The sequence below is a fragment of the Falco naumanni genome, chromosome 2, assembly GCF_017639655.2.
Source record: "Falco naumanni isolate bFalNau1 chromosome 2, bFalNau1.pat, whole genome shotgun sequence".
Lineage (NCBI taxonomy): Eukaryota > Metazoa > Chordata > Aves > Falconiformes > Falconidae > Falco > Falco naumanni.
The window spans coordinates 78,318,257-78,343,929 of record NC_054055.1 but is presented as its reverse complement, the minus strand read 5'-3'; the positions used below and the strand labels follow the sequence as shown (position 1 = coordinate 78,343,929).

Sequence of the window (25,673 nt, the reverse complement as noted above, 5' to 3'; positions counted from 1 at the left end):
ATTGTTCAGCATTCTCTGAAATTGCACGGGGCACCTATTCGTCTCCCTTTTGTAGCTCTATGGGCCTGTCATTCTCAGACCTTCCTATTCATTACTTGCTTAAGGTGAAAACATCTTTGCTTTTGCCTTTCTGATGAGAGCAAGGGAACAAAAGTGGGGAGGTTGAGTGTGAAGAAGTAATAAGGACTAGATAAGGGTGATAGACCATCTGCTGTAAAGGATAAGGAGTTGTTAATTCAACATATAGCTTGTGACAGACATAACTTGTACCATCCAGGGGAATATGATGAATAAGAACACGGCACAAGCCAGAGCACATACACAATATCAGCAGCAGCCCATAAATGCACTGAGTCTGCTCAAAAGAGTAACATCTAGACTGGACTGAACTGGGCCCCCAGAAACCCTCTGGACATTGGTCCCAGTCACCACATACGTAAGGGTCAATGGCCAGCATATATGATGACATCAAAAACAATAGGTTAATTTGTGTAGATTCACAGGCTATCAGGAGAACCCTTACCTGCTCTGAACAACCTCTAGCTCAAGCTTTTCTGGAAGGGAAAAGCCTGGTAAAAATCATGTATAACTAGACTAATCAGAAAGGAGCAGAGATATGTAGCAGCAAACTTTCCATATTCCAAGAATCTATTTTCAATGCCGAGCATTTGAACTAGAGATGGGTCTGAATTAACACTGACTCCAAGCACTCAGACTCAGACTTCAGGTAGTAAACAAGTTTCGTAATCCCATTTGGGATCCCCAGCCTAATGAAAGGCAGAAGAAGCTCATAATCAACTGCCTCCACACATCTTTGCAGGTTCAGAATGTGTAGCCTTTTTACACTGCCCATATATGTAACAGAGCCGAGGCTGTTTGGCCTCCCTGTGCTTCAAATGAAGCTACATTTAGCAAAGCAGATGTAAAAGCAGCATTCTGAGGCCTTTAGTGGTAAATTCTGTGACAAAATTGGTTAGAATCCAAGACAAAAACTGCAAGGTCAAATGACTAGCAAAAAAGAGCCGTGTTTTTTTAAATTCACGTATCAGCTTCATTTTCCACCCTCCATAATAAAAAGCCCAAGAATGAGAAATAAATGGAAATGTTTGTACTGCATAGAGGCAAAGCATTACTCAGGCTGGTTTTTTGCAGCTGTAAAGGCTTAAAGGAAATGAAAATAGTAGAACATCATTTTTATCAAGTTGGATTAGAAGGCAATGATGAGGCAGGTAGTGTGAAAAAACAAGGTATCATCCTTAACAGCCTCTTTTCTAATCATGCATATACTTCAGTTTACATTTCTTTTCTAGTGAAAACTGCTGCTGAAATAAATTTAAGTCATACACATGCTCTCTCTGAAATTGTATTTATGATTCTATGGGTGCAAATAAGTAATTTTGTTCTTGAAGAAATTTGCCAAGTCAGTGTTTATTGAACAATTCTACATTTCAAAATGAGGACTAGACAATGTTCCCAGCTGAGTGAATAGACAATCTTGCATTGATTTCAACAATGCAGGATCAGATCCTAAATCCTTTCTTTTTCAGAAGAAAATCTGCATTTTGTGATAATGACTGCTTACAATTGTTAGCTGATCATAAAAGGCTCCATTTTTTTTCTGTAAACAAGACCCTTTCTCCTCATATCTAGTGGAAATACACAGCGTCTCGCAGTACAGATTACCTGGTCTCACTGAGATCAATACAGGCTGAGTTCATCAAACATGCAAATCCTCCTCTATTCTGAGAATATCTGTTCCTGTGCCCTCAGTGCTCATCAGACATAAGATTTTACAAAGCTCAGAAACAGTAACTAAAACCAGCCCAAGATCAGGCAAAGCATTTCAAAAGCTTCCAGTCTGCTTCCTCTACCTGACTTCTTCCATCACAAGCAAGAAAAGAAACAAAGACACAGACTTAAAGCAGAGTGTTGAAAACTGTGGAAAATGTCTTCTGCTGTGCAGTGCTACACCTTCTTCCCCTGATGTCAAAGTCTAACAACCTTGCAGAGGCAGCAGGGACCAGAAATAGCCACCTGGTACTGCCAAATATTCCACAGATGAGTTCAGTGTCAGGGAGACTTGTGATCACAGCAAATAAGAGGTGAATACCAAAGACTGTGCAAAAAAGGCAAGCTTGGACCTTACAAATGCAAACAACTGCATAACTTCAAAGTTGTCCTCATCCTGTCAGGAAAGTAGGGATGCAGACAGAAATCACAGTCAAAATTATGTCTGCTTAATATTTGTATATGTGCAATAAAGCCCATGAGAACAACTTGTAGATTATAAATGATTTTTTTTAAATTCACAAATCTTCAATGAATTTGCATACAAATCATTCACAACTATGTTAAAAGAGATCAAATTAGTCCACTAAATTACAGTTAAACCTTCACTGAACTCTATATCAGCTTGTGTTACTAAAAGGTCAGTTATAATTTGTAATATTCTCTGTTGAAACTCTTAATTGTTTTGCAGGTCATCCTACAACACTAATATTTTATACAGTCAAAATAGGCTACAAGTATTTAAACTAGACAAGTACACCTTTTACATACCTCCTTTTTCTTTGTATTTGTATAGTACCATAATAAGATCTCTGAAGCAGTACCAATGTAAAAAAAAATCACATTGCTAATTATAAAATGATTCCTTAGGGACTATAGTAATATGTTACATTTACAGCGACAAATGTGGTGAGAACATCTCCTGTACAGCTCATAGTTTGTTGTTGACTCTGCATTCATGTTATTCCATAGACTCCAAATAAAAAGATGTGCTTGGAAACACTGGATTGTACCTTTCCAATGCTGTTCTGGAATAGACAAGACCAGGGCAACAACACTGGTTGCATTTTTACTAGAAAATAAAATGCTCCCAAGCACTGGCACCCAACTCCTTGTATGATAAAATTCCTGGAAAAGCCCCTGGCATGGTGTTTTGACCAGTGCAGAACTGAGTACACACAATTCCTGGCCACATTTCAGGTGTTAGCATGGGACACAGACTATTCCTAATAAGCAGATTGTATGAGACTACCCTGCTTTGAAAACAGCAGGAGTTCAATAACAGAAGTGTGGGCTGTACCGCTCCGTTTAGCCACCAAGCTAAAGAACAGGCCTGGGCAGATTTAGTTTACTAATACAGCCATAGCCAGTACATACTGCTATGATGAAACACATGAGAACTATTCTGGGACTTGTTTAGGAGAACTCCTTGTCATTTGCTGACAGAACAAGCCACTGAAATCTCATCCCTCTTGTATGCATTTGCCTAAAAGACTCACTGAAACAAATACTTAGAACAGAATGATCTAAATTGGCCTAAACTGGCACAGTATTGTTACCTGGCCATTGTGTTCAAACAAACATAATGTTTACTGGGAGAGGGGAAAGCATTCGGTTTTGTTAGGTTTTGTTGTTTGTTGTTGTTTGTTGGGTGGGTTTTTTTGGGGGGTGCCGTGCAGATTAATAATATGTGTATATTTTTGTCACGAAGAAAAGCGGAGAGAGTAAAAATAGCTCTCAAGTGAGATAGCTGCTATTCACTCCCCTGTTCCTGGAACCATGACAGCCATTATATAACCAAAAGGAAAATTAAACGAAATAAACAGCATAGGCTAATTGGGTTGATATAGAGTAAAAATATAATTAGTCAAAGTGTTTTGTGGAAAAGGGGCTGACAATATGTGGCTTTTCCTCAGCCTTAGTGCTGAACAGGGATCCTACCATGTGTTTAAAACTTATTCATCAAGCATTTCCATGGAAACACTCAGATGCACAATCCTTGGATCACTTATTTCATGAACTGCTTCTCCCAGGGTTCACTCTGGTGTGAGAACTCAGACCAGGAAAGGGTGACAGGCTGTGATTCTGATCTAGAAACCTCCCCATACAGGTATTCATTGGGTTTCACAGTAGAAGAATTTGGGTGAGGGAAAGAGTAAAAGGGCATTTTGCAAGAAGAAAAAGGCTGAAAACTTGACCTTAATTTTCCCTCTCAGAGACTGCCTGAGAGTTGAGAAATGACAGCACTGGGAAGAACCTGAAGAGTTTACAAAATGGCCGGATGCCCCCAGGGAGTTTAAAATGTCTACAAGAGTATTAGTGAGATGCTGCACTGAGAGAGACTTCGGTTAAATGCAGTCAATGGGTTTCGTTGTCCAAAGCTTCCTTTCTTACATATCCAGATGGGAGTCAGCTCTGGTGTAACCTCTCAAAGTGAAGAAAAATCTTCCCACGTTGGAAGGGGCAGGTCTCTGAAGTCCACTTACAGTGACAGTGACAGCCCACCATCGTATGCTGGTGAACACAGTGGCTTCTTGCTCCTGCTGCAGAACTTATGGCCACTTGAGAAAATGTGGCCCTTCAACCCCTCTTTGTGGGTCAGCTCATGTACTAGGAAGGGCAGGAAAAGCTGGTTATGATGCACAAGAGCTTAATCAACAGAAAGCATTTTGAAAGCATCGGTAAAATTCGTTGTATGAATAAAAGGTGCTTCATGGCTAGCAAGTACTTCCGTAGGAAATAAACGCTGTATGCAAAGCGGGCTAGAGGGGTACAGCATATGACTGGTAGGCATCCCTCGATGGGGTTGTCCCTTCAGACTTCTCCTAATGCCAGTAATAAAATCAGCGCCTGTGTCCCCTCCTAGTCCTGCTATGGTTTTTTACTACATTCTGCCATTTCTGGTAAGCGATGCTCAGGCAGGGATGTCTAGGACATGGTTGCCTTCAATAGCAAGGTCAGAAGTAAGGTATATTCTCAAAGGCAACAGGGGACACCTGCACCCTGTCTCTGTGTTCATGCCAGGCCCTAACTGGGAGGGGAAAGCAAAATATTCAGAATGCCTTAAAGATACACATTAAACCAGCATTACTACTCTAACATACAGACCACTAAAGCCTCAAAAGCCAGAGCCTTCACAGGCTATTCAAAAGTATTTGAGGGGTCTATTACTGCAGTGATGTGATAGCTCCTGTGGACTGAAATTTCCTTAGGCACAATGGAGAGTTAAGCATGAAGTGTGAAGCCTTAACTTCAAATTTTCTGGCTTTGGCTTAAGTCTGCCTCACGAGGTTCCTGCAATGCCTTTTTATTGTGTTTATTTTGTCATACATTATACAGCATTAGCAGTAATGCAAACAGGCACACTGTCACTAACCAGGGTAAGTTCATTCAGAACTGACTGCCTTGTGACATGACTTCCAGTGTTGCTGTTACCATCAGCCTGAATAATGCTCTTTAGACACAGCAGCAAACTGAAAAGGTGACACAGGATGGAGCTCATGGTCTTAAAACACAGAGTTGCTATCAGGTCTCCATCCTGCTGTCGGCCTTTGAGCTTTTCTTTTAACACAGAAAAGGCTGTGGGGCTGAACAGGGGCTTAGCTGGCAGTACAGAAGACCAGAAGGACAGACCACCAGCCTACAAACTTTTTTTTTTTTCCCTTAGGTGTTTCAGTGACCCCTAAAACTTAATAAGGGTCTGTGATCTTTCTCCACAGGGACAAGTCTGAGCATCTTGAAAAAGCTACAGATGCTGTGAGACTCCACAGATGATCTGCTATGTAGCACATGTTTCTAAGAGTGAGAGACTAAAGTGCTCTTCGAGCCATACTGATCCACCAAGAGCAGCCCCTTGTGCAACCCTCTCTCTGGACAAAAGCCCAGGCATCCCTGGTAGCTCCTCCACACAAAAGGGTTTGGCTGTACCATCCAGGGCAGCGCCAGGTGGAGACACCCAAGCCCGTGGGATGCCAGAGACAGGACAGCTGCATCAAGCAGGAGATTTGATGGGTTTATGCCCCCATTTCCCAGCCAGGCAAGAGGTACTCAGAGGCAGCCAGAGCTCAGGGAAATGAAGTGCTGCCCAACCCAAGCTGCTTGCTCCCAGCTCTCTGCTTGAGCAGGACTGGGCAGTCCACACCTGGGTCTGCACAGTGGTTGCCACAGCATGTTAGTGTAAACATGTCCCCCTGTACTTGGCACTGGTGAGGCTGCACCTCTAATATTGTGTTTGGTTTGGGGCCCCTCACTTCAAGGGGGATGTTGAGGATCTGGCGTGTGGAATCTCCTGGCAGTGGGTTGTAGCGAGGTGTGTGTTGGTCTCTTTCCCCAAGTAACAAGCAACAGGACAAGAGGAAATAGCTTCAAGTTCCACCAGGGGAGATTTAGATGGGATATTAGGAAAAAATTATTCACTAAAAGGGTGGTCAAGCACTGGAACAGGCTGCCCAGGGAGATGGCGGAGTCACCATCCCGGGAGGTGTTTCAGAAATATATAGATGCAGTCTTTAGAGACCTGGTTTAGTGATGGACTTGGCAGTCCTGGGCTGATGATTGGACTCAACGATCTTAAAGATCTTTTCCAACCTAAATGATTCTATGGTTCTACTGTTCTATGAAACCATGGCCATTGCAGGGCACAATGACAACATGCAGGTCAGCGCCCTGACTGTTAAAGAAGAGCATCTCCATAAACCAATGGTACAACATTACATCAGTGCTACTATATTCAGAGCCAAATGCCTAGGCAGAGCCAGCAGAAGCCTTTCCCCTTCACAGTCTGGCAGCAGAATGATAACAGTTTGCCAGAAGGGAGAAAATTAGGAGTTAAAGAGCTGAAATTCCTGCAGAAACAAGCCCCAGAGTGCAGTAGGGTTTCCAGTAAAAGACAACACTTACCCCAGACCTCACTGTGTCTGCAGCTTCATGCAATACATATTTGATTAAACCACCCTCCTCCTCAGTAAACTCTTTTTTCTTGCTTATAAACATAATGAAGCTATTTATGTCAAAAGGCTGAGAAACTAAAATATTTTTTTATAAAAAAAAGAGGCAGTTACTCTCATTTCTGGGTTTTAAATTCTTGTAAGACACTAATGGAGTAATGCTGTTTAGGCCCATACTGTTACAGAAAAGGATACACTTGAATTAAAGGCCACAGGCATATTGAATTAAAATGAAATCATGGGCTGAAGTACTGTATATTTTACATTACTGGGAGAAGGACACAATTCCCTGTCTCATTACGAGTGAGACATTGATTTTCTACGGAAATGTGCCTGAATTGCTCTTGGTATACATTACACTGTAGCCCACCTTTCCTTCAACAAGAGTAGGACTGATTCTTTCTACAAACTGATGGTTTTTTTTAAACTCCTTATGCTTACTTAATACTTTCTCCATAGCAATTCAATTGATGGGAAAAAATGTTCAACAACCGCTCATTTTCTCTGCTCACCTTGTTGACTAAAACCCACAAGTGAACCCATTTCTTCATTTATATCCGCTGTCTCCCAGAAGATCTTTATTGGTGCATAAGAAATCTCATTTATTAAACTGTAAAGGAGGGTAGGGGGAAGAAAGATATGCAGAATTTAAATATGGGTACAGATAGGATGACCTGATAGAAAGGAAACAAGAGTTTTCCTTCATATTATTTCTCTTTAACAATAAAGTGAGCATGCTTGGCATCATTTGACATTTGTGTTGTTCATATAAGAGGTGATCAAAGAACTAGAATGATAATTTTATTGATTAATATCAATTTCATGCCAATAATACAGGAAGAAGGTGTGTGTTGACTTAGAGAAATAATAAGAAAAATAATGCCTGACTTTTTCTTGTTTGTTTTTTTCATGGCAGCTAACGTACTGGAAGAAGACTCAATGGAGCAGGACATAGAGAGCCCTGTCACTATTCATCAGCCAAAGTTGCCCAAACAAGCTAGAGATGATCTGCCAAAAAATATAAACAAAGAATGTGCCAAGAGAAAAATCCAGAGGTATGTTAGGAAAGATGGGAAATGCAACGTCCACCATGGGAATGTCAGAGAGACTTACCGTTACTTGACTGACATCTTCACTACCTTAGTCGATCTCAAGTGGAGGTTCAACCTGTTGATTTTTGTCATGGTTTACACTGTGACCTGGCTCTTCTTTGGAATGATATGGTGGCTAATTGCCTACATGCGAGGAGATATGGATCACATAGGGGACAGCACGTGGACCCCATGCGTCAGCAACCTCAATGGGTTTGTCTCAGCCTTTTTATTCTCAATTGAGACAGAAACCACCATTGGGTATGGTTACCGGGTCATCACGGACAAGTGTCCTGAGGGAATTATTCTGCTTTTAGTGCAGTCTGTTTTAGGTTCTATCGTCAACGCTTTCATGGTTGGCTGCATGTTTGTGAAAATATCCCAACCCAAGAAGAGGGCAGAAACCTTGGTTTTCTCTACAAACGCAGTTATTTCCATGCGGGATGGAAAGCTGTGTCTGATGTTCCGAGTAGGAGACCTTAGGAATTCACACATTGTAGAGGCATCAATACGAGCCAAGTTGATCAAATCCAAACAGACAAAGGAGGGGGAATTTATACCACTCAACCAGACAGATATCAACGTAGGTTATTACACAGGGGATGATCGTCTCTTTTTGGTTTCACCACTGATCATCAGCCATGAAATTAACCAGCAGAGTCCTTTCTGGGAGATTTCCAAAGCCCAGTTGCCCAAAGAGGAGCTAGAAATTGTTGTAATCCTAGAAGGAATGGTGGAGGCAACAGGTAACATTTCTTATACTTTGTATAAGGTAAATGCTTTAATTTTAGAAAGGAAAATCAGTGGTTTTGCTTCACTTTAAAGGAATCACTTCAATAGTCATTACATTTGAAAAAAGCATCAATTGTCTGGTTAGCTTCAAAATTAAAAGCATGCCCAGTTTAATTGTCTGTTCCATCTTGCCTAATGGATTTAGTGTTGTTTGTGCTCTGTTTGGAAAATGGGATAGTATTTCTCATTTTCTAAATTTTTCACAGCATGTCACCCAGTTATTTGTCATTCTATTGCAGGAGCAACTCAACCACTAGGACCTTGTGGGATAAAATGATTTAGAAAGCAAAATTCAGTACAAAACTCTGTGTATGATTAACATGGAAGCACCATAGTTCCTGCTGCTTCCTATCACCCATGGGTAACTGCATAATAACTGCCTGCCATGTGAAATTCCTAGCCTGTCTGGATCCAGTAGGAAGTGATAATATGTTCAGGTTTCTCTTTTTGCTTGCTTGTTTGCTTGGGTTTGTTTTAACTTGTAACATGGGGCTTGTTCCACTTTAGTTCACAAAAAATCTGTCTGATTTTGTATTTCACTGAGGCCCCCTACACACTGCAGAAGTGTACAGAACACTTAAAGCTGGTATATATAAACAAGGCATGTTATGTCACCAGACTCTTGTTGAGAGGCTATTTGGTCATTACCTACAATTATATATCAGAACATCAGATATCACCTGACGCGGAGAAAATAGTGCTTGGAATTCACAGCAAATGAACTAGTAATGTTCTTCTTTGCATTAAAGTCAGAATAGGAGGAGGAAACTTTCTCTAAAACTGCTGTATTTCCTGCAATCAGAGTGCTGGTACGCTTGTTTTAGGAGGTGGAGGTATTTTTTTCCTCTTAATGAAAGCATCTGACTCTCTGAAGTCAGTAAACAGAATCAATACAAGGAAATGGTGATTAGAAAATGAAGAAAAGATGTGCTTAGGGAGAAGGAAACACTGAGTATAGAAATAGAACCAGATTTGCCTTTTTTCCCCACTAGTGTAGCAAAAGCTAGGAAAGTTTGAGGATGCAGATTAAACATCTCTGACAGAGGTACAACCTTTCTAACCGTGACTCATGTTTTGCAACTGGAGCCAGGAAATAAAGAGCAGTCTCTTACTAGAACATGTGTGTGCCTTTCACACATCTATTATGTGGTGTCAGAAGAAAACTGCATTTGTCACCATATAATAAACGTGTGAGACAAAAATGGAGGAAAAAAAAAGTTGAAAGGAACTTGGCAGAGAATTTGAAGTGGTAAATGCAAGGCTTCCAGATTTTCCAGGAAGTAGGTGGTACTAAAGAGAAATCGAAGTTAAATGTTTACAGCTTCTGATATGTGCGGTAGGAACAGAGGTTTCAAACATCTGCATCACCTTCGGCTGATACGATGAGGAAAATGCTGTTTGTTAGCTAAAACCATTTTGAAATCTCTGAAATGCAGCGAAATGAACTTGACATCCCAAAGAGCAGTGGATATTTTCAGGTTTACTGAACACCAAGTTTTCCATTAAGATGATTGGCAAGTAGTAGAAGTATAAAAACTAGTCTCTCCGAAAATGCCTGTAACATCAAAAGAGAGTATACTTCTGCAGTGCATCAAATGTAGCCTTGTCTCAAGCCTCGTCACTCTTCCTTGGTTAATTCTCCCTCTCTTACCTCATCTTTACCCCTGCACACTAGCACGGGTGTCTGGGCTCTCTTTTGCTGCTCGGATACTGACCGCATCTTCCACTCAGCCATTATCAGCCTCCAGTGGATGAGCCTACCTCTCAAACTGCTCAGGCTAGCAAAGTTTAAGTTAAAATGCTAGAAGACTCCATATTAACAAAGAAACTGGATGCAGTAATTTGAAAACCCACTGAAGCCATCCAAGATTCGGGTGTTACCCTGGCACTGGATAGGTAGCCGCATTTACCATTTTAAACTGCTCCATTTTGTTCTGTTTGGGTTGGCTCTCTAGCTGCATGAGATATGAGGGGAGGGCATCGAATAATGCCACTTAACTATGGCATCAGGAAGATTAATGTCATAATTATCAGCACAATTTCCAGAACATGTTTGTGCAGAAGTAGCCAGTGATTCTGTCCTTTGCCCACACACATAGGGTTATTTTTGTCAAAGGTGCAACCAGGCCAACTTTCTACCAAAATCAGACATTTTCCCTCTTTTATTCTACAAATATTTTCCAGTTACATCCTGGCAAACACTGAAAGCAAATTTAGGCCATTGTTTATTCACATGTCCTTCTTGCACGCGATGTGGAGTGAGAGCAGCAAAAGTTGCTAACGGTAGCAGCCTCCAACCCTGGAGAGCAAGCAATACGCTACCCATCATACCTGCCAACACTGGTCAAAGTCATGGGATACAAAAACATTAAAGCTGAACCTAAGAAACTGTGACCTCAGTTACAGCAATAGTGTCATTCAGTATCATTGCTCATGGGTCAAAACCAGGCTGAGATCGTTAGTTTATGTTATTCATCAGAAAAGCCACTCCCAAGGCTGACAAGTTAAAACAATCCTTTCTCTGTTTTCAGAGCTTCCCCACTCACTCTGAAACACTTACGCCTTTAATGAGAAGTAACACAGTGGGGAAATGTGAAGTATAAACATTTGCTATTATTTTTATTAAAGGTTGATACTATTCTGTTTAAAGTTTTACTGAGCAGGTGATATCATTTTATACATATATAATACTTTCGACCTCAAGGGCTCCAAAAGTACATCTACCTGTAGTATGAAACATAATTGTTTATGTAGTGTCATGTGAACTCTACATTGCATGCTAGGACAGGAAATGAAAACTAACGCATTTTATTAAATGAATTTGAAATAATTAACCAAACCGAAATTCAGCAGAAAGATCAAACCAAGGACCCCCTAATTCCCCCTGGAAGCATCACCATAACTTTCTGAAATGCAAAAAGAAGTAGCTATGCCTTTACCAAGGCAGATATCAAAATATTAACTTGGGAAGTATCACTACACCTTGACTATTCACATTCATTCTACCATGAAGATTACTTTGAGGGCAGAATCTTCAATAAGGCACTTTAAACAGGACATGAAGTCAATCTGACTTCTTCATACAGCATCAGCAAAAACTCAAAATGAGGCTGTTTTTTAAAATGTTTATGGATCCTTCCTTCCAACATGCATCTTTCTTTATTTATGTACAATGACATTCAAAAGTATCCCTTTCGGTTCAAAGGATAACACTTCTGCAAATATTTATTCCTGTGGTTTTCCTGATACTGATGCACATCTCTCAGGTGTCCAAAAAACCTGATCATGGTGTGAAATATGTCAGGCTGCCATGAAGCACCAACAAACCTTCAGGAAAAGGGGGCAAAAGTCCAACCAAGCCTCACCATATCTGAAGGACGGATCTGTTATTTCCAGCCCCCATTTTGCATCCCCCATTGCATTTTTCACCATGCTAACAGCAGGTAGAAGTGCCAATGCAATGCAAGGATCATTTATAACTCTGCAAAAACTAAAGTAACAGTCACCTTTAATAGGGAAGCCTTTTCTGAGCATTTATGCTGCTTTTAGTGGCATTGACAGAATAGCCCCATACCAGCAAAGGGTCTGGTCCCACACTAACACAGTACTAAACAGCAGGATTCTGGCATCCCTCCATTCCTCATGGGAGAGCTGTAACATTAAATGCAAATGAACTAACTGGAAAGAACATGACTAACATGCTGATCTCATTTCAGCAGTATTTGATATTTGCCATTCAAAATAGTTGGTTTATATTAAAGTGCCACCACTGTTTTCATGTTATTTTCTGGATACCACTTAAGAGATTTGTTAGAGACCAATTAAGAGATTTGATAGAGTATGCACATTTATAGTAATGGAATTTGAGAATATTTTTTTTTCCTTTGGACCAAAAAAAAACTTAGGATCAAAGATCCTAAACTCTGTCTCCCCTAAACAGCAGGCACAAAAGCCTGGATTTAAAGAAGTTTAATTTTTAAAAAAAATATACTATTAAGAGTTTTTAATGATAATTTAGTAGTCTCTTCCTAAAAATAGTATTGAAATTTTAAAGCCTTTTTCACCTGGTGAAATCTATTTTTAAGGAAGATCTTATCAGCAGCAGCAAACTAGTAATTTAAAAAAATTAAACAAGACTTCCAATTGTATAATTCTGATATAGGAAATAAACTGAGACCAAGAAAAGGAAAGTATTTTAAGTTGGGGAGTATGAAGTGGGAAAGTGAAGTATGTTATGATAGCTGAAGAAACCGAACAAGAAAGAAAGAAACTGAGAAACTCAAAGAGAAGGATTTACAAAAAAAAGGAGAAAGAAGAAGAGAAGTACCCTGAACAGCCCATAGCCTTGTTGGTAATGTGGCTCCTGAATCATACGCAGACTGGTTCAAATCACTCACCTAAACATGCATTAATTTACAGACAACAGCATTTTCTAAGGCGGGAGAGGAATATGAGGTATTTCATCCCACTTAAGCCGGCAATACCCTCAATCTTGGTGAAGTTGTATCAGGCCTGTAGGGTGCACTAGATGACACTGGCAATTCCTTCTGCCTAAAAATAAAAACAAGAAAACTGAAACCGTATCAAGGAAGAGAAAATGATCTACATGTTTATAACTGTCAAAAAAATAAGCAACAAAGCTAGACAGATAACTTTAGGTTAGTGTGGATAATTTTACAGATAAACTCATAATAGTATGTATTTCCAACTCTGACACATGGGCAGCTTGAGAGCAGTATTTGCTGAATGGTTTATAGATATGTAAACAAACACACTTGCCAGCTGTGGAAAATGTGTGTGGAAAGCAATAAAACATTCACAGAGATGGTTATTTATATAGTAAATTATGCTATCGACTAGACAAACATTTTATAAAGCCTCTCCCACTTTTCACTACACCCCTTTTGACTGACTGATTTATTGTCTTTTTTATTTCTCCTGGATGAATTTCCATATTTACCCCTTATCCTTGCCCAATCCTAACAAATACCTCCCTTTGATATGTATGTTAGCAGTTCCAACCTTTCAAAACATCTCAGCAGACTTTGTTCTCTCTCCAAATAAGCATTGCTTGGGTTACAGTTTTTCACTAGAATTTTTTACTGCTCTTCAAAGAAGAGATGTTTATGCTCTCAAATTGCTCCTTAAGGGGATGTAGATGAAAGAAAGAAAAGAACCAGGATTTCTCACACTCAAGTGTTTCTGTAAGGCAACTGGTGAAAGTGAGTTTGGTTGTTGTGCTCCAGGATGCGACCAACGTATATTGACTGAAATGCAATTTAAACAGGATTGAGAATAAATGGCTTCTGCTGTAAGCTGGATCATCATCATTCCAGGAATGGTGAGGATACAATGGCTTTAGTTTTCCTTTCTTTCTGTTTTAAGAGTTTTAACATCTCTTGATGCTAGGTATTAGACTTAGACATGCAGGTTCACCTTCTCATATATCCCCATTTCCCTAGTGCTTGCCAGCAATCCCTTTCACTTACATTCCTTGCTCACATTCTCATTCTGTCAATCCTAACAAGACATTTCATGGTTATTAATTCTAACACAGAAAATTAGGGATGTTAGCATGAGTGACTGCAGTCGTGAGCTGGAGTTCTGAATGCCAGCAGAGAAAGGCACTTCTATTTCATCGTAATGTTACTTTCAGGAAGCTTTCTTTACAGGTGGAAAAGATGAGTCTTTTTGGTGAAGAAGGCTGTAGGTTTAAATGACACAATTACAGTTTCACAATAGTCAAAACAATATACAAAAAGGCAAGAAGTCAGGAAGCAAAGTTCATGAGAAAAGAGATACGCTGATTATGAGTATTACAACCAAAATTTTGGTGAAAGCATCTATATCACTTTCAGCGAAGGCAGGGAAAAGGTTTTACACATTTTGTTTAACAGCTTTATTCTCTGAATAGTGCTGTACTATACAAACATGTTACCAAGTGTTTGCTAATAACCTGTTGTCCATCTTTAATACCTTTCTCACTAATTAATTGGTTCAGCCCTCCACAACTGCCGCTGCTCCCTCACCTCTAAACATTCAGATATGATACTCGGATTCAAACAGGTATTTGTATGTTAAAAGGCAAGATCCCTTAAAAACAGGTTTGAGCCCCTCTGCATTAAAAAACACTTTCATATAGCTAATTAGATATTATTACATACTTCTGTTCTGAAAAATCAGACCTGCAGAAGAGCTTCATTTTGCTTATCATGTCCTTGCAAACCATATTAAGTCTTTCTGGGCACAGAGAAAGGGCAGTCTGCAGTTCTTTGCACACTCTTGCAGACCTCCACTGTCAGTACTGCTCCTTTTCTAGCACAGTGGAAAGCAGAGAGAGATGCCCAAACTTTTGTCTTTGCTCACCAGTCCTTCTCACTCATGAGCCTACACGCAACATCCCTTGCAGGGCTTAGGATTTCCACAGCCAGAGCAATGTCAGGATGACAAAGCTGTGCTGTAACATTGGCCCTGCAGCCACCCTCCTCCTTGACCAGCCCAGACCTCACTGGCCACCACAGGCAGACTGCCCCTAAAACCCTGCGGTGCCAGACACTCACCAAACACCACTGCCTCCAGCGTAACTTCAAGCAACTGCATTTTCCAGCAGCTTTAGCACAGAAGCAAGGCATCTGCAAAGGTGATACTGTGGAGTTCTTGTGTCTCCAGACCCAGCTCAGACACCAAGGAATGACAGTGTGTTACTGGAGGAACAAGAAAGTAGAGGCTGAGCTGCACTGAGCAGGGCTTGTGTCCTCTGTGCCCACACAGTCTCCATCACAAAGATCTCCATTTTGCAAAACTAAAGGGGTAATTCTCTGCAAAGGGCACAGGAGCGTTATGCAGGTCAAAGGATTCCCTAGGCAGAATTAGCTCACTGAACATTCTTCACCTGCTTTCAAAGTGGAAACATGATTTCTGAGCCCTCCTGAGAAGTGCTTCAGGACAATGAAGTGCCTTTTACATTTCTGTGCACTTTTCAAGACAACGGGTATTAACCTGAGCATGCTCAGTTTGCCCACTTGCTCTTGGAGCAGTGTAAATAAAGGGTCAGCGCTGAAACAGCTGATTTGGAAAAGGAAAAATATAGCTGTCATTTCTAATTTTAGACTTGCCTTTGGTCATCTGAGGACGAAGACTGCTGAGCACCTGTGATGAAATCCCGGGTGCACACTGATTTGAATCAGGGCAGTGTCTTACTCCTGGAACTTTTGCTGAAATGAACTGATTCTTTCATGTTGATTACCTTGTTCACTCATGTTTGATCTCCAGATATGAAGCATACTTAACTAGCCTGCAGTTCAAAACCACAGGAAATATTTTTGGCAAACTGTTCTTGCTCATATTTCTAGATCTTTTCACTTCTCCCCTTGCTGCTTATTTAATTCCAGCTGTATAATATTGTTTCCTCCTGTTCTGTTTACTGACTTGTAATGAAAGCTAAACATGTTACATTACACTCCTTGATAATAGTAAGGCCTCTCTAAAGTTACAGATGTTTACATCAGTTTCTAATGAATTTAAGCAGGTAGATTATTTACCTTCAGAAGAAATTTTTCCCAAAATTGAATAGAACAGTTACTGTAAAGTCAAAAGTGACCTAAAAGATTGAAAAATGAGCAAGCAAAACTGTTAAGAAAACTAGAAATTCAAAATCAACATTTGATAGGTTAAAAAGCACAAGGCTATGGACAGCAGCTAATGCCACCAGCTACATAAACTACATGAAAAAAATAGGGAAGATGTATGAATATATGAGTTTTACGCTAGAAAGCTGCTACCAGCACTAAAATCTCCCATTATGGCATAGTTTCTGGGTTTCCTGAGGCCACTACAAAAAAGTCTTCAAGGGGTTCCAGCAAAAACAAATCACCAGGAATTGCAATGGTCTCGGTGGTCTCAATCACAGCATTTCAAGTAAAACCAAACACAAGTTCAGACTCCCTGATGTGTGCTCTGCCTGATTTTCACCTCCCTGACACTACAAAGCAGGTGAGCTCTAGTTTATCCATGTAGCCAAAGGGGGTTCAGTTTGCCACTCCCTTGTGTGACTGAAGAGGAGCAAACTGACACCATGCTGGTGAGTCTGAGCTGGAGTCCAAGCAGCAGCATAGGCACCCATCAATCCCAGCACACACACACGGGCTGCTTATACTGAGCAGCCACATGTTTCTCCTCACTCCCTCGTGCAGCTCGGAGCAGCATTAGTCTGTACTGCACACCTGGAGGGAGGCTGGCCTGCTTTTTTGGCTGAGGACAACAATCCAGAGTTTCAGCCTGAGCAAATAGCCATATTCCATTGCGGTATGCTCTCAGCTTACAATAGTAGTCAGATTAATTAAACAAGTAATTTAACCTTAGGTGCTAATGCCCCAGTAAGTGATGCTGAACAGCTATGGTTTATTATTACAAAGTTGATTTTGATATAAAAAACATTTCCTCGTGTGACAACATTTATAACTGTCAAGCAATGCACATCTCATTTTTTTGGTTGCACTCCACTCCGAACCTGTTACATTGGCAGAACAGAGAGAAAGAGAGAAGATCTTCCTGGAGCGATGAGGCAGCCACTGTGACAACCAATGTGGAAGGCACACCAAGCTCATGTGATCAGCCTTGTGCTCTTGCTCGCTCACTCTCCCTCCTTCATTCCCTCCACTCCCAAGAGAATTAGAGAAAATAGTCACAACGCTCTCCAAGATTTCTGTTCTTCCTGGGTTTGATGATTTTAATTTGTTGGGATTACTGTGGAATGCAACAAAGCTTTAGTTTTAAAAATAGGATTTTAATAAATATAGGATTGTTGAATTTGAGATATTTCATTCTTACAATTTAGCCAATAAAGAAACTTCATTTGAAGAAACATTCAAAACACGAAAACAAAGCAAAAATGAAAGACATCACCAAAACCAAATTTCCAGTCATTATGAGAAAACCTGTTTAAGTTTTTGGAGGAATGACAAAATTTGTTTAGAAAACTAATTCAGAGGGAATATTTGGATCAGCTCCACTAACTTCTCAGAAATAAATAGTGGGAAGGGCATCACATGCTCGAGTATTTTCTTCAAAGGACACCAAGCTGTAGGTTCCCAGCCTCATCCCAGCACTTTAATTTTACAAAGTTATGAACTGTACAAACGGCTTCCCCAGACAGGCCTGATCAGGACTTGATCTCACACCATGAGCACTGGAGGAGGGCAATGACGTATAGTTAGGTCGGCATGAATGGAAGCCACTGTCATAGGCAGGGAAGCAGTCAGGGTAGCCAAGACATCTGCTTTAGGAGAGTTCATGGCACTGGCCAAGGCTAACAGGGTAACCAGCCTCCCAGGGATTTGTCATCAAATTCATAACTGTTACTAAATGGAGTTGGAAGAGGCCAGAATGTTCCTGATGTCACCAAAGTGACAGTGAGAATAAAAGAAGAAAAAGACAAGATGGGGAAGGAAGCTGGCAAGCACCACTGCCTACCTCTGCCCTTAGGTACAGGCTTCCTGAGAAGATGAATTGGCTCAGGTTCACAAGTATGATGAACACCGCTACCCACACTAAACTCATTAGAGTAAAATGAGTAAAAGTCTCTGCAAACACAGTTCTAAGCAATTCATTAAACTACCCCTCTTAGCACAAGCTATTCAGCAAGAGAATGATACACACAAAAATAAGTCCTTTTGGTGAATGAGGCCAACTGTGCTAGTAAAAGTATACCCATCAGCTTGAGGAAAGCAACTCATCCTCCCTATTTACTACTTGTGAGGCCACCTCCTGTGTGCTGTGTCCAGTTTAAGGTTCCCCAGTACAAGACAGACATGTACTTAGTGGACCAAGTCCAGCAGGATCACCAAGATGATCAGCAGCTGGAGCACAGGACACAAGGAGAGCTGGAGGGAGCTGGGACTAGTCAGCGTGGAGAAGAGACAGTGCAGGGGGATCTTACTGCTGTCTGAACGTACCAATGGGAGATTACAGAGAAGATGGAGGTAGGCACATCTCAGAGGGGCAGGGTGACAAGACAAGAGGCAACATGTACAAGTCGCAATGCAGGTAATTCTGATTAGACACTAGGAAAAACTTTTGGTTTTTTACCATAATGCTGGTAAGACTCTGAAACAGGGGCTCAGTGAGATAGGGGAATCACCATTCCTGGAGATACCCATAACTTGACTGCATAAGCCCTGAATAACTCAAACCATTTGGCTGTGCTTTGTGCAGTGGGTAGGGCCAGATGACTCTATAGATCCCTTCAAGCCTAAATCAGTCTGTGATTACAAAACTCAAAGCCAGCTCCTAGTATTTTATAGCTGTAAAGAACTGAATTACTTTGAAAAATGAATAGCCCAGCTAACAGCTTGCATTGTTCTCCCATGTCACCATTTAAGAAATTATGGTTTATGTACTTGAAAGCTATTCTGTGGCCACCATTGAACCACTGAAGACGATAGTGTCTCAGAAAGGGGAAGCAGAACTGGGTAAGGAGCATGAGTTCATTGCTGTAGGTGGGCAGGCAGCCTGTGCAACCAAGCTTTGCTCCAGGAGGTCTGATGGAAGAGGAAATCTTAAAATTGTAAGGCTGCACTCTGTCAGACAACTAGACTTTGAAGAGTGATCTGAAGATTGCAGTAACCCAAGCATTCCCTACTTGTCCTGGATTTGTCCCAATCCCCTGGCCACAGTCACCCTCTTTTGCATCTTTCTGCCCCTCTAGACAGTGAGGGAGGTTGAGATGGGCATCCAGCATTGCTGTGATGGCCTCTCCCTTATGAGGAAAGGCTGAGAGATGGGACTGGAGAAGACTGAGAGAGGATCTTATCAATGTCTACAAATACCTTAAGGGAACGGGGTCAGGCTCTTTTCAGTGGTGCCCAGCAACAGGACAAGGGACGACAGCCACAAACTGCAACACAAGAAGTTCCATCTGAATATGAGGAAAAACTTCTCTACTCTGAGGGTGATGGAGCACTGGAACAGGCTGCCCAGAGAGGCTGTGGAGTCTCCCTCTCTGGAGACATTCAAAGCCCACCTGGACGTGATCCTGTGCAACCTGCTGTAGGTGAACCTGCTTTAGCAGGGGGTTGGACTAGATGATCTCCAGAGGTCCTTTCCAGCCCTGGCCATTCTGTGATCCTGTGAATGCCTGCTTCTCTCTCAATTGGATAAGCTTTGTGTGATTCAAGCTGCCAACACAAAATCCAGCTACAAGCAGTTGCTCAATTATCATTGTCATTATTGTTATCATCATCATCATCACCACCACCACAACCGGTAGCCTTGTATCTAGCAACAGAATCAAGATGTTTAAGATTTGTCTTTGAGGGGACCCCGAAGGTACATCAGGGTTGACAACTTTTATTCCACATTTCTCACTGATGTAGCCTAATGTGAACTGAAGAGACAGGGGCTTACCACTAAAGAAGAAAAATCAATCTGACTACGGCAGAGCTGCCAGGCACCACTATAACAAAAAAGATTTATGAATCATCCAGTCCAATTAAATTGTGCTGGCACTTTTTGTAACCAGCCATTAAGTTTGCTTTTTTTCACCTTTGCATAAGAAGTATTAATTTATTACACTTAGATCTCCAAGATGGGAAAATCCCCTTCCCTTTTCATAATTTTCAAATTCTTTTTCCATTAGTCTTTTTTTTACAGTGAGAAGACAACAAATGAGCTACTTTTTCTGATAATTCTAGCTGCCAATAGAGCCATGACAGGTGCTATGAAAAAGTGTAGAAGAGTCCAAAGCCAAAGGTTTTGAGTCAGTCAAGGATTCTTCTCTGGCCAAAAATCTGCGTCAATGGCAGTAGCCACATCTCCACAGCTGTGAAGGCGAGGAGGTTTAGCTTTGCAGCTGGGGAAAATGCCCTCCTCCTGCCACAAGTCAAGGGCAGACTCTCTTGGGAAGACAGAGGCCAGCAGCTGCCTTCACAACGCAATTGCCCCACAGTTTGCCAGCACCTGACTAACCAAGTTTGGTGCTTTACAAGTGATTGATCTGGTCTCGTGTTGTGCACCCTTATTACAGCAACTCAAGCCTTTCCAGAGCATTTTTTCAGAGTATTTTAGAAACAGAGGCTGTATCATCACAGTTGTGTGTCAAGACTACAGCAAAGCAGTCACTTGCAGCACTTCCACCACGATCTGCAGTGTGGGGCCCGGCAGGAAGAGGAGCCAACACCAAGAGAGTGGGGTTGACACTAGTTCAAGGAAGGCATCACATCAACTAGTGCAGAATGAACACAAGCTCACCCTTCACAACTGGCCTCCTCCAATTTGCTGAATTCCCCTGAAGAACAACTGGTCTGTTCTTTCCAATTTTACGATTAATTGCTTTTATTTTCTTTCTGTAGCAAAGAATGAGGCAAAGATCTAAGTCCTTTCAAAAGACAAATCTTTCAAAATAGATCCAGTAGTCATTTTTCAACTTACAGATGAATTAGAAACAGTTGAATTAATATTGCCTGTCTGTGCTCCAGAACAGCTTATTCTATAACTGTGCTCAAACTCCTCTTTAAGACTCTCCCCTCAGGGCTTGAACACAACTACAAGAGGGGTTTAAAACCCTGTTAAATTAATCAAGATCCAGGGTTTAAGACACAAAACATGCATCTTAACCTTGCTACACCTGCCTTCTTTTACCCTCCAAAGGAATATAAAATACTGTTCATGTATTCAAAAGCCAACGGTGATAGAAATCCCGTCCAGAAACACCCCTTACCAATGTGTATTGGATGTTTAATATGCTGCTTTGAGCCTGATCCGAAGCTCTACCAAACCTGTGGAGTAGGTCTGCCTCTGCTGGCCTTTGAATTAGGACCCTAAAGGAATAAACTGAGCTGTGCAATGCCTGTCAGTTCCCTAATGGCCTCAGAAAAGAAGCAATTAAGACTCTAATTAAAAGGCAAATGGAAGATTAGAAGCAGATAAATGTTTATAATCTAGATAAAGTACCCATACTGGAAATTTCATCTATTAAAAGGAGACTTCACAACAATTGAGGAGACTCCATACCTATGGGAGGCATGATGGTATCAGGCAGGGTATCTTTCCCTCAGGTACGCTGTATTGCTGCAGTCCTGCAGTTCTGTTCTCTGCAGCCACTGTTCCTTCTGTGATGGATGGAACAAGCCGTTCCACAAAGACAGCCCCAACAAATCTTGAATATTTTATCATACAAACTGTTCTCAGCAAATACAAACACTGCTGTGTACGAAAATGCTCAGTCCGTGAAAATACACCTTACTCTATGTCCCTTTCTTATGTACTCAGTTCACTGCCTCCTACCACGCTTTCCATCTGTCGTATGTGGTGTAGTGCATAATCTGTTACAAAGAAAGGAACCAAGAGCCAAAATTTCACCAGGTATAGCAGATCCATTATAAATATGTGCTAACGATATCATTTAAAAGATAACAGCACTAGAGCACAGCGCTAGAGACTCTTGTAAACACATACAGATCTCAAAGTTGATCCTTTTTATGGCAGCCAAGACAGAGATCAAATCTCTCTCAAAACTCTTCATTACATTGTGTAAATATCACATCAAGCAGACCAGAAGAACACTGAGAACAATAAAATTTATATACCTCCAGCAGTTCCCTTGGAAAGAATTTTCAGATTAAGCCCTTCTTCATTCAGAAGCAACGGGTTTTCTTGAGCATGAAACCCTGTTTATAATATGAGATCTGGACGTCACTGTTCTAGCATTGCCACGCTCACCTCTTCCTCATTGTTTCATATTCTAACTTCTTTTTAGGACGACCCAATGGGCAGACCATCTTAATATTTCAAAGTAGTTTTCAGAAGAGCCCAGCAGCCCAGCCTGTGATGCTGAAAAGACAGCAGCCAAGTTTTACTGATATCTACACAGCAACCAAAATAAAATGCACAGAAAGCAATAAATAATCATAGCAATTTCTATCTAGCAACTCATGCAGCATCTTCCATCTGAGGACTGCAGAGCAGTCAGGGCATGACAGATCAGTGCTGTGTCTCCCATTCCCATGTTCTTCAACCAGTTTTGATTTCCAGCTTTATGTGATGCTCCACTGACATAGAAACACATGTGGAGGGAACACAAAATGACCACATTCATCTTTTGGGGGCCAAAACAGTGATGTTAATCCCCAGTGATTCAATATCAGCAGCCAGGGTAGAGGTGAAAAATTATAGGCTGATTTGAGCTAAAAGGGGATTTTTGTGGCTGAGAAGACTGGTATAAGGAATTGCAACAAAGCAAAGGGATGGAAATGTGAAAGAGATTGTTCACCACTTTGGTGCCAAAATGCCTGGCTCACAGGACAGCTGTTTTCTTGCCGCACTGTGGTCACACAAAGGCTGATGGCTTGGGACCCGAGGGGAGGTTGTCTGGGGAGCTAAGCAGAAACCTTAACAGGACAATAGAGGCTCAAATTGTCATCCTCACCAAGGCAAGCTTTCTAGTCTGGTTTGCCTCTCAGCAGTCTATTCGACAGATACTGAGCGGTGATGCTACCCGGCTTTTATCAATACCTGCTTTGTCAGGCAGCCAGGTACATCTCTCCCTCCTCACAGCCCAGACCCTTGGCAGCACACTGCATCTGCCCCCACGCACCTGGGAGGACACCAAAAAAATGTGCAATGTCCTGCAGGGATACAGGAGGTATCAAACCTGTGGGACTCCATGGGGGTCCAGGCAGTCCTGAGGCAGCTGGCATCTGCCCTTGAGTAGCACCCTCCAGCCACATTTCCCCAAAAAAGCCAGCACAGGGCTATCACTGGCCACTGGGAGAGCAGTACCCTTCAGCCAGGCACCTTCCAGGTAAAAACAGCACAATACAGTACAGAATGCCTTATCTCCACTATTCCAGCAATGCAGGACTTGAGAGGATAAGGAAAAATCAATTTAAAAGCAATTCGATATTTAGTTTGGGAATGGACATAACTTACTTAAATGAACAAAATACATAACATACCCGTAGGTTGTTTAGACAAAAGGAGAAGAAAATCGCACTCAGTAGGAACAGGTGTACTGCCAGGAGATTAACACTCAGTGTACAATTGGTGCTATGAAAGCAAAAAATGCAGGTTGTCTCATAAAACCATACTGGCATTTATAATATGTGTTATAATGTCTTTATCATAAGACCCTGTAGCATCACACTATAACTGAATGATGAAGTCATGCTAATATAAAAAGGATATTCCCAGCAGGGATAATATACAGCAGCTGGATTTTCCATATATATCATGTAATTACAGTAAGCCCGATCTAGAAAATCTTGTAAAAGTAATATTTGTCCTGGGGTAGTACCCTTCTGATCTCCAGACTGTAAAATCTTGGACTTTCATTATTGTGAGTGCTGGTGCTAAATGGACCCTGAAAACAGTTGTAATCTGCCAAGGAAGAAATGTAATTTTCTCAAAGCATTTTTAACCACAGAATGTTAAAAAAACACTGAGTTTATAAGATTGCAATAAATCCCAGGGAAAGTGTTTGTCCAGAGGCCACTCAAATAAATATGGTCACTCAAATGCCAGGCAAAATAACAAATATGTAGCAGGGTCCTCTTACTCGTTTTGTGGATCTGGGGTTTACATACTCGACGAAGTATGGGCTAGACAAAAGGATTGATACAAATCAAACTGTACTTGCTAACACAGAACATCTTGCAAGCTCAGAGGCTGAGCTGTACAGCAGTCAGCTGTCATTCTGGTTATAGTTCAGGGTCATTTAGCTCCTCCACTATAAACTCAGAGGCCAGTAACTGTTCCAAGAAAAAAAGTAGCTGCTTTCTACAATGTGACATAAAGTATTTAAAGCACAGATTCTGGTTTAGCTTATTTTTCTACCAGTTTAAAAGTTTTACTAGTTTGTCAAGGAGAAGAAAAAGAACTTTGCCTGTGGAGAGGTTTTGTTTACCGCACAAAACCATTTTGGTAGTGAAACATAGCCTTTTGAAAGGTGTTGCTGTGGGCTGCTGCCCAGAAGGCACTAGTTTATATTAAAATGCTGAGACCCTAAGGTGAAGCAGTTGCCACTGTGTATGAGAACACCCCGAGTTTACTGAAATCAATAGAAAGACTCTTCTTGCTTTGAGTCAAGTCTAACCGCACCATCACCAGGGCTTATTTCATTTGCATAATCACTACACTGAGATTTTATTGCATCCAGATCATGAGATATTACACTAAATCTATCTCAGATGTTGTATTTATTAGGTTTTCAGTGCACGCTTTCTACTTCTTCTCTTTCTCATGTAAAAGTAATTAAATGCAAGACCATTTGATTAGGGAAAACAAGGTACCGTATAGCAGTACTTCAAGCTTAGATATGAGTACTTCACAGTCTAAATTTGAACTCCTAAATTGTGCACGGTGCTCTTTGCTCCCAAATTGGGATAAGATGTGGGCAGAAAAAAATGCTCAGATCCGAGTCTTTTAGCCCCATTTGGCTTTGGATTGGTCCCACAGAGTGAAACCAGGCCCTGTGAAGAAGCTGTGCTTCAAAAACCAGACATCTTCAGTGGGCAGCAAAGAGAGGAGCAGAGAGCCTGAAGCTTCAGAGGTGAAAACTGCTTCAGAACAAGAACAGACCTTCCAGCATCAGTCGGTGCCCAGCTGCTGCAGCTCACACGCAGCACCATGCTCACCAGCGATGCTGCCTCTGCCCTCCAGCTGCTCTCACTGCATGCGGCTGCCTGCACTGGCATCAGCTTTGCATATGCCTTAAGACAGAGTAAAAATTAAGGGGCTATTCGCACACATCAACACAACAGCCTCTCTAAAGCTGCTGGGCTGCAGCCTCAGAGGCCTGTTTGAGACCCGCACATGACTCAAAGCCCAAGAAACCTTGAAGGGGCAAGTTATCCATGCTGGAGCAGCACTGTCGTCCCCCCCCCCAAGAAAAGGAACAACATCTCACAGACTTGAGCTAGGACTCAGGTCAGGCCAACAAGAATGAAACAGACCTTATGACGTGATCAGAAAATAGATACCCCAGGCTGCTGCATTACAGACAGACAGGCAGACACTGGCATGACCTGGATGAGAGAGCAATTCCCTATCATCTCACCCTCTG

At 41.4% G+C, this 25,673-nt stretch overlaps 1 protein-coding gene across 2 annotated transcripts in view; it reads left to right on the top strand.

Moving 5' to 3' along the window:
• KCNJ6 (potassium inwardly rectifying channel subfamily J member 6) overlaps window positions 1-25,673 on the top strand; it is a 156,797-nt gene that overhangs the window by 109,499 nt on the left and 21,625 nt on the right. For both annotated transcript variants that reach the window (XM_040585079.1, XM_040585078.1), the window contains one exon: window positions 7,651-8,571. In XM_040585079.1, the coding sequence (XP_040441013.1) occupies window positions 7,674-8,571 (898 nt within the window). In that variant the 5' untranslated portion in view covers window positions 7,651-7,673. The remainder of the gene's footprint in view (window positions 1-7,650; window positions 8,572-25,673) is intronic.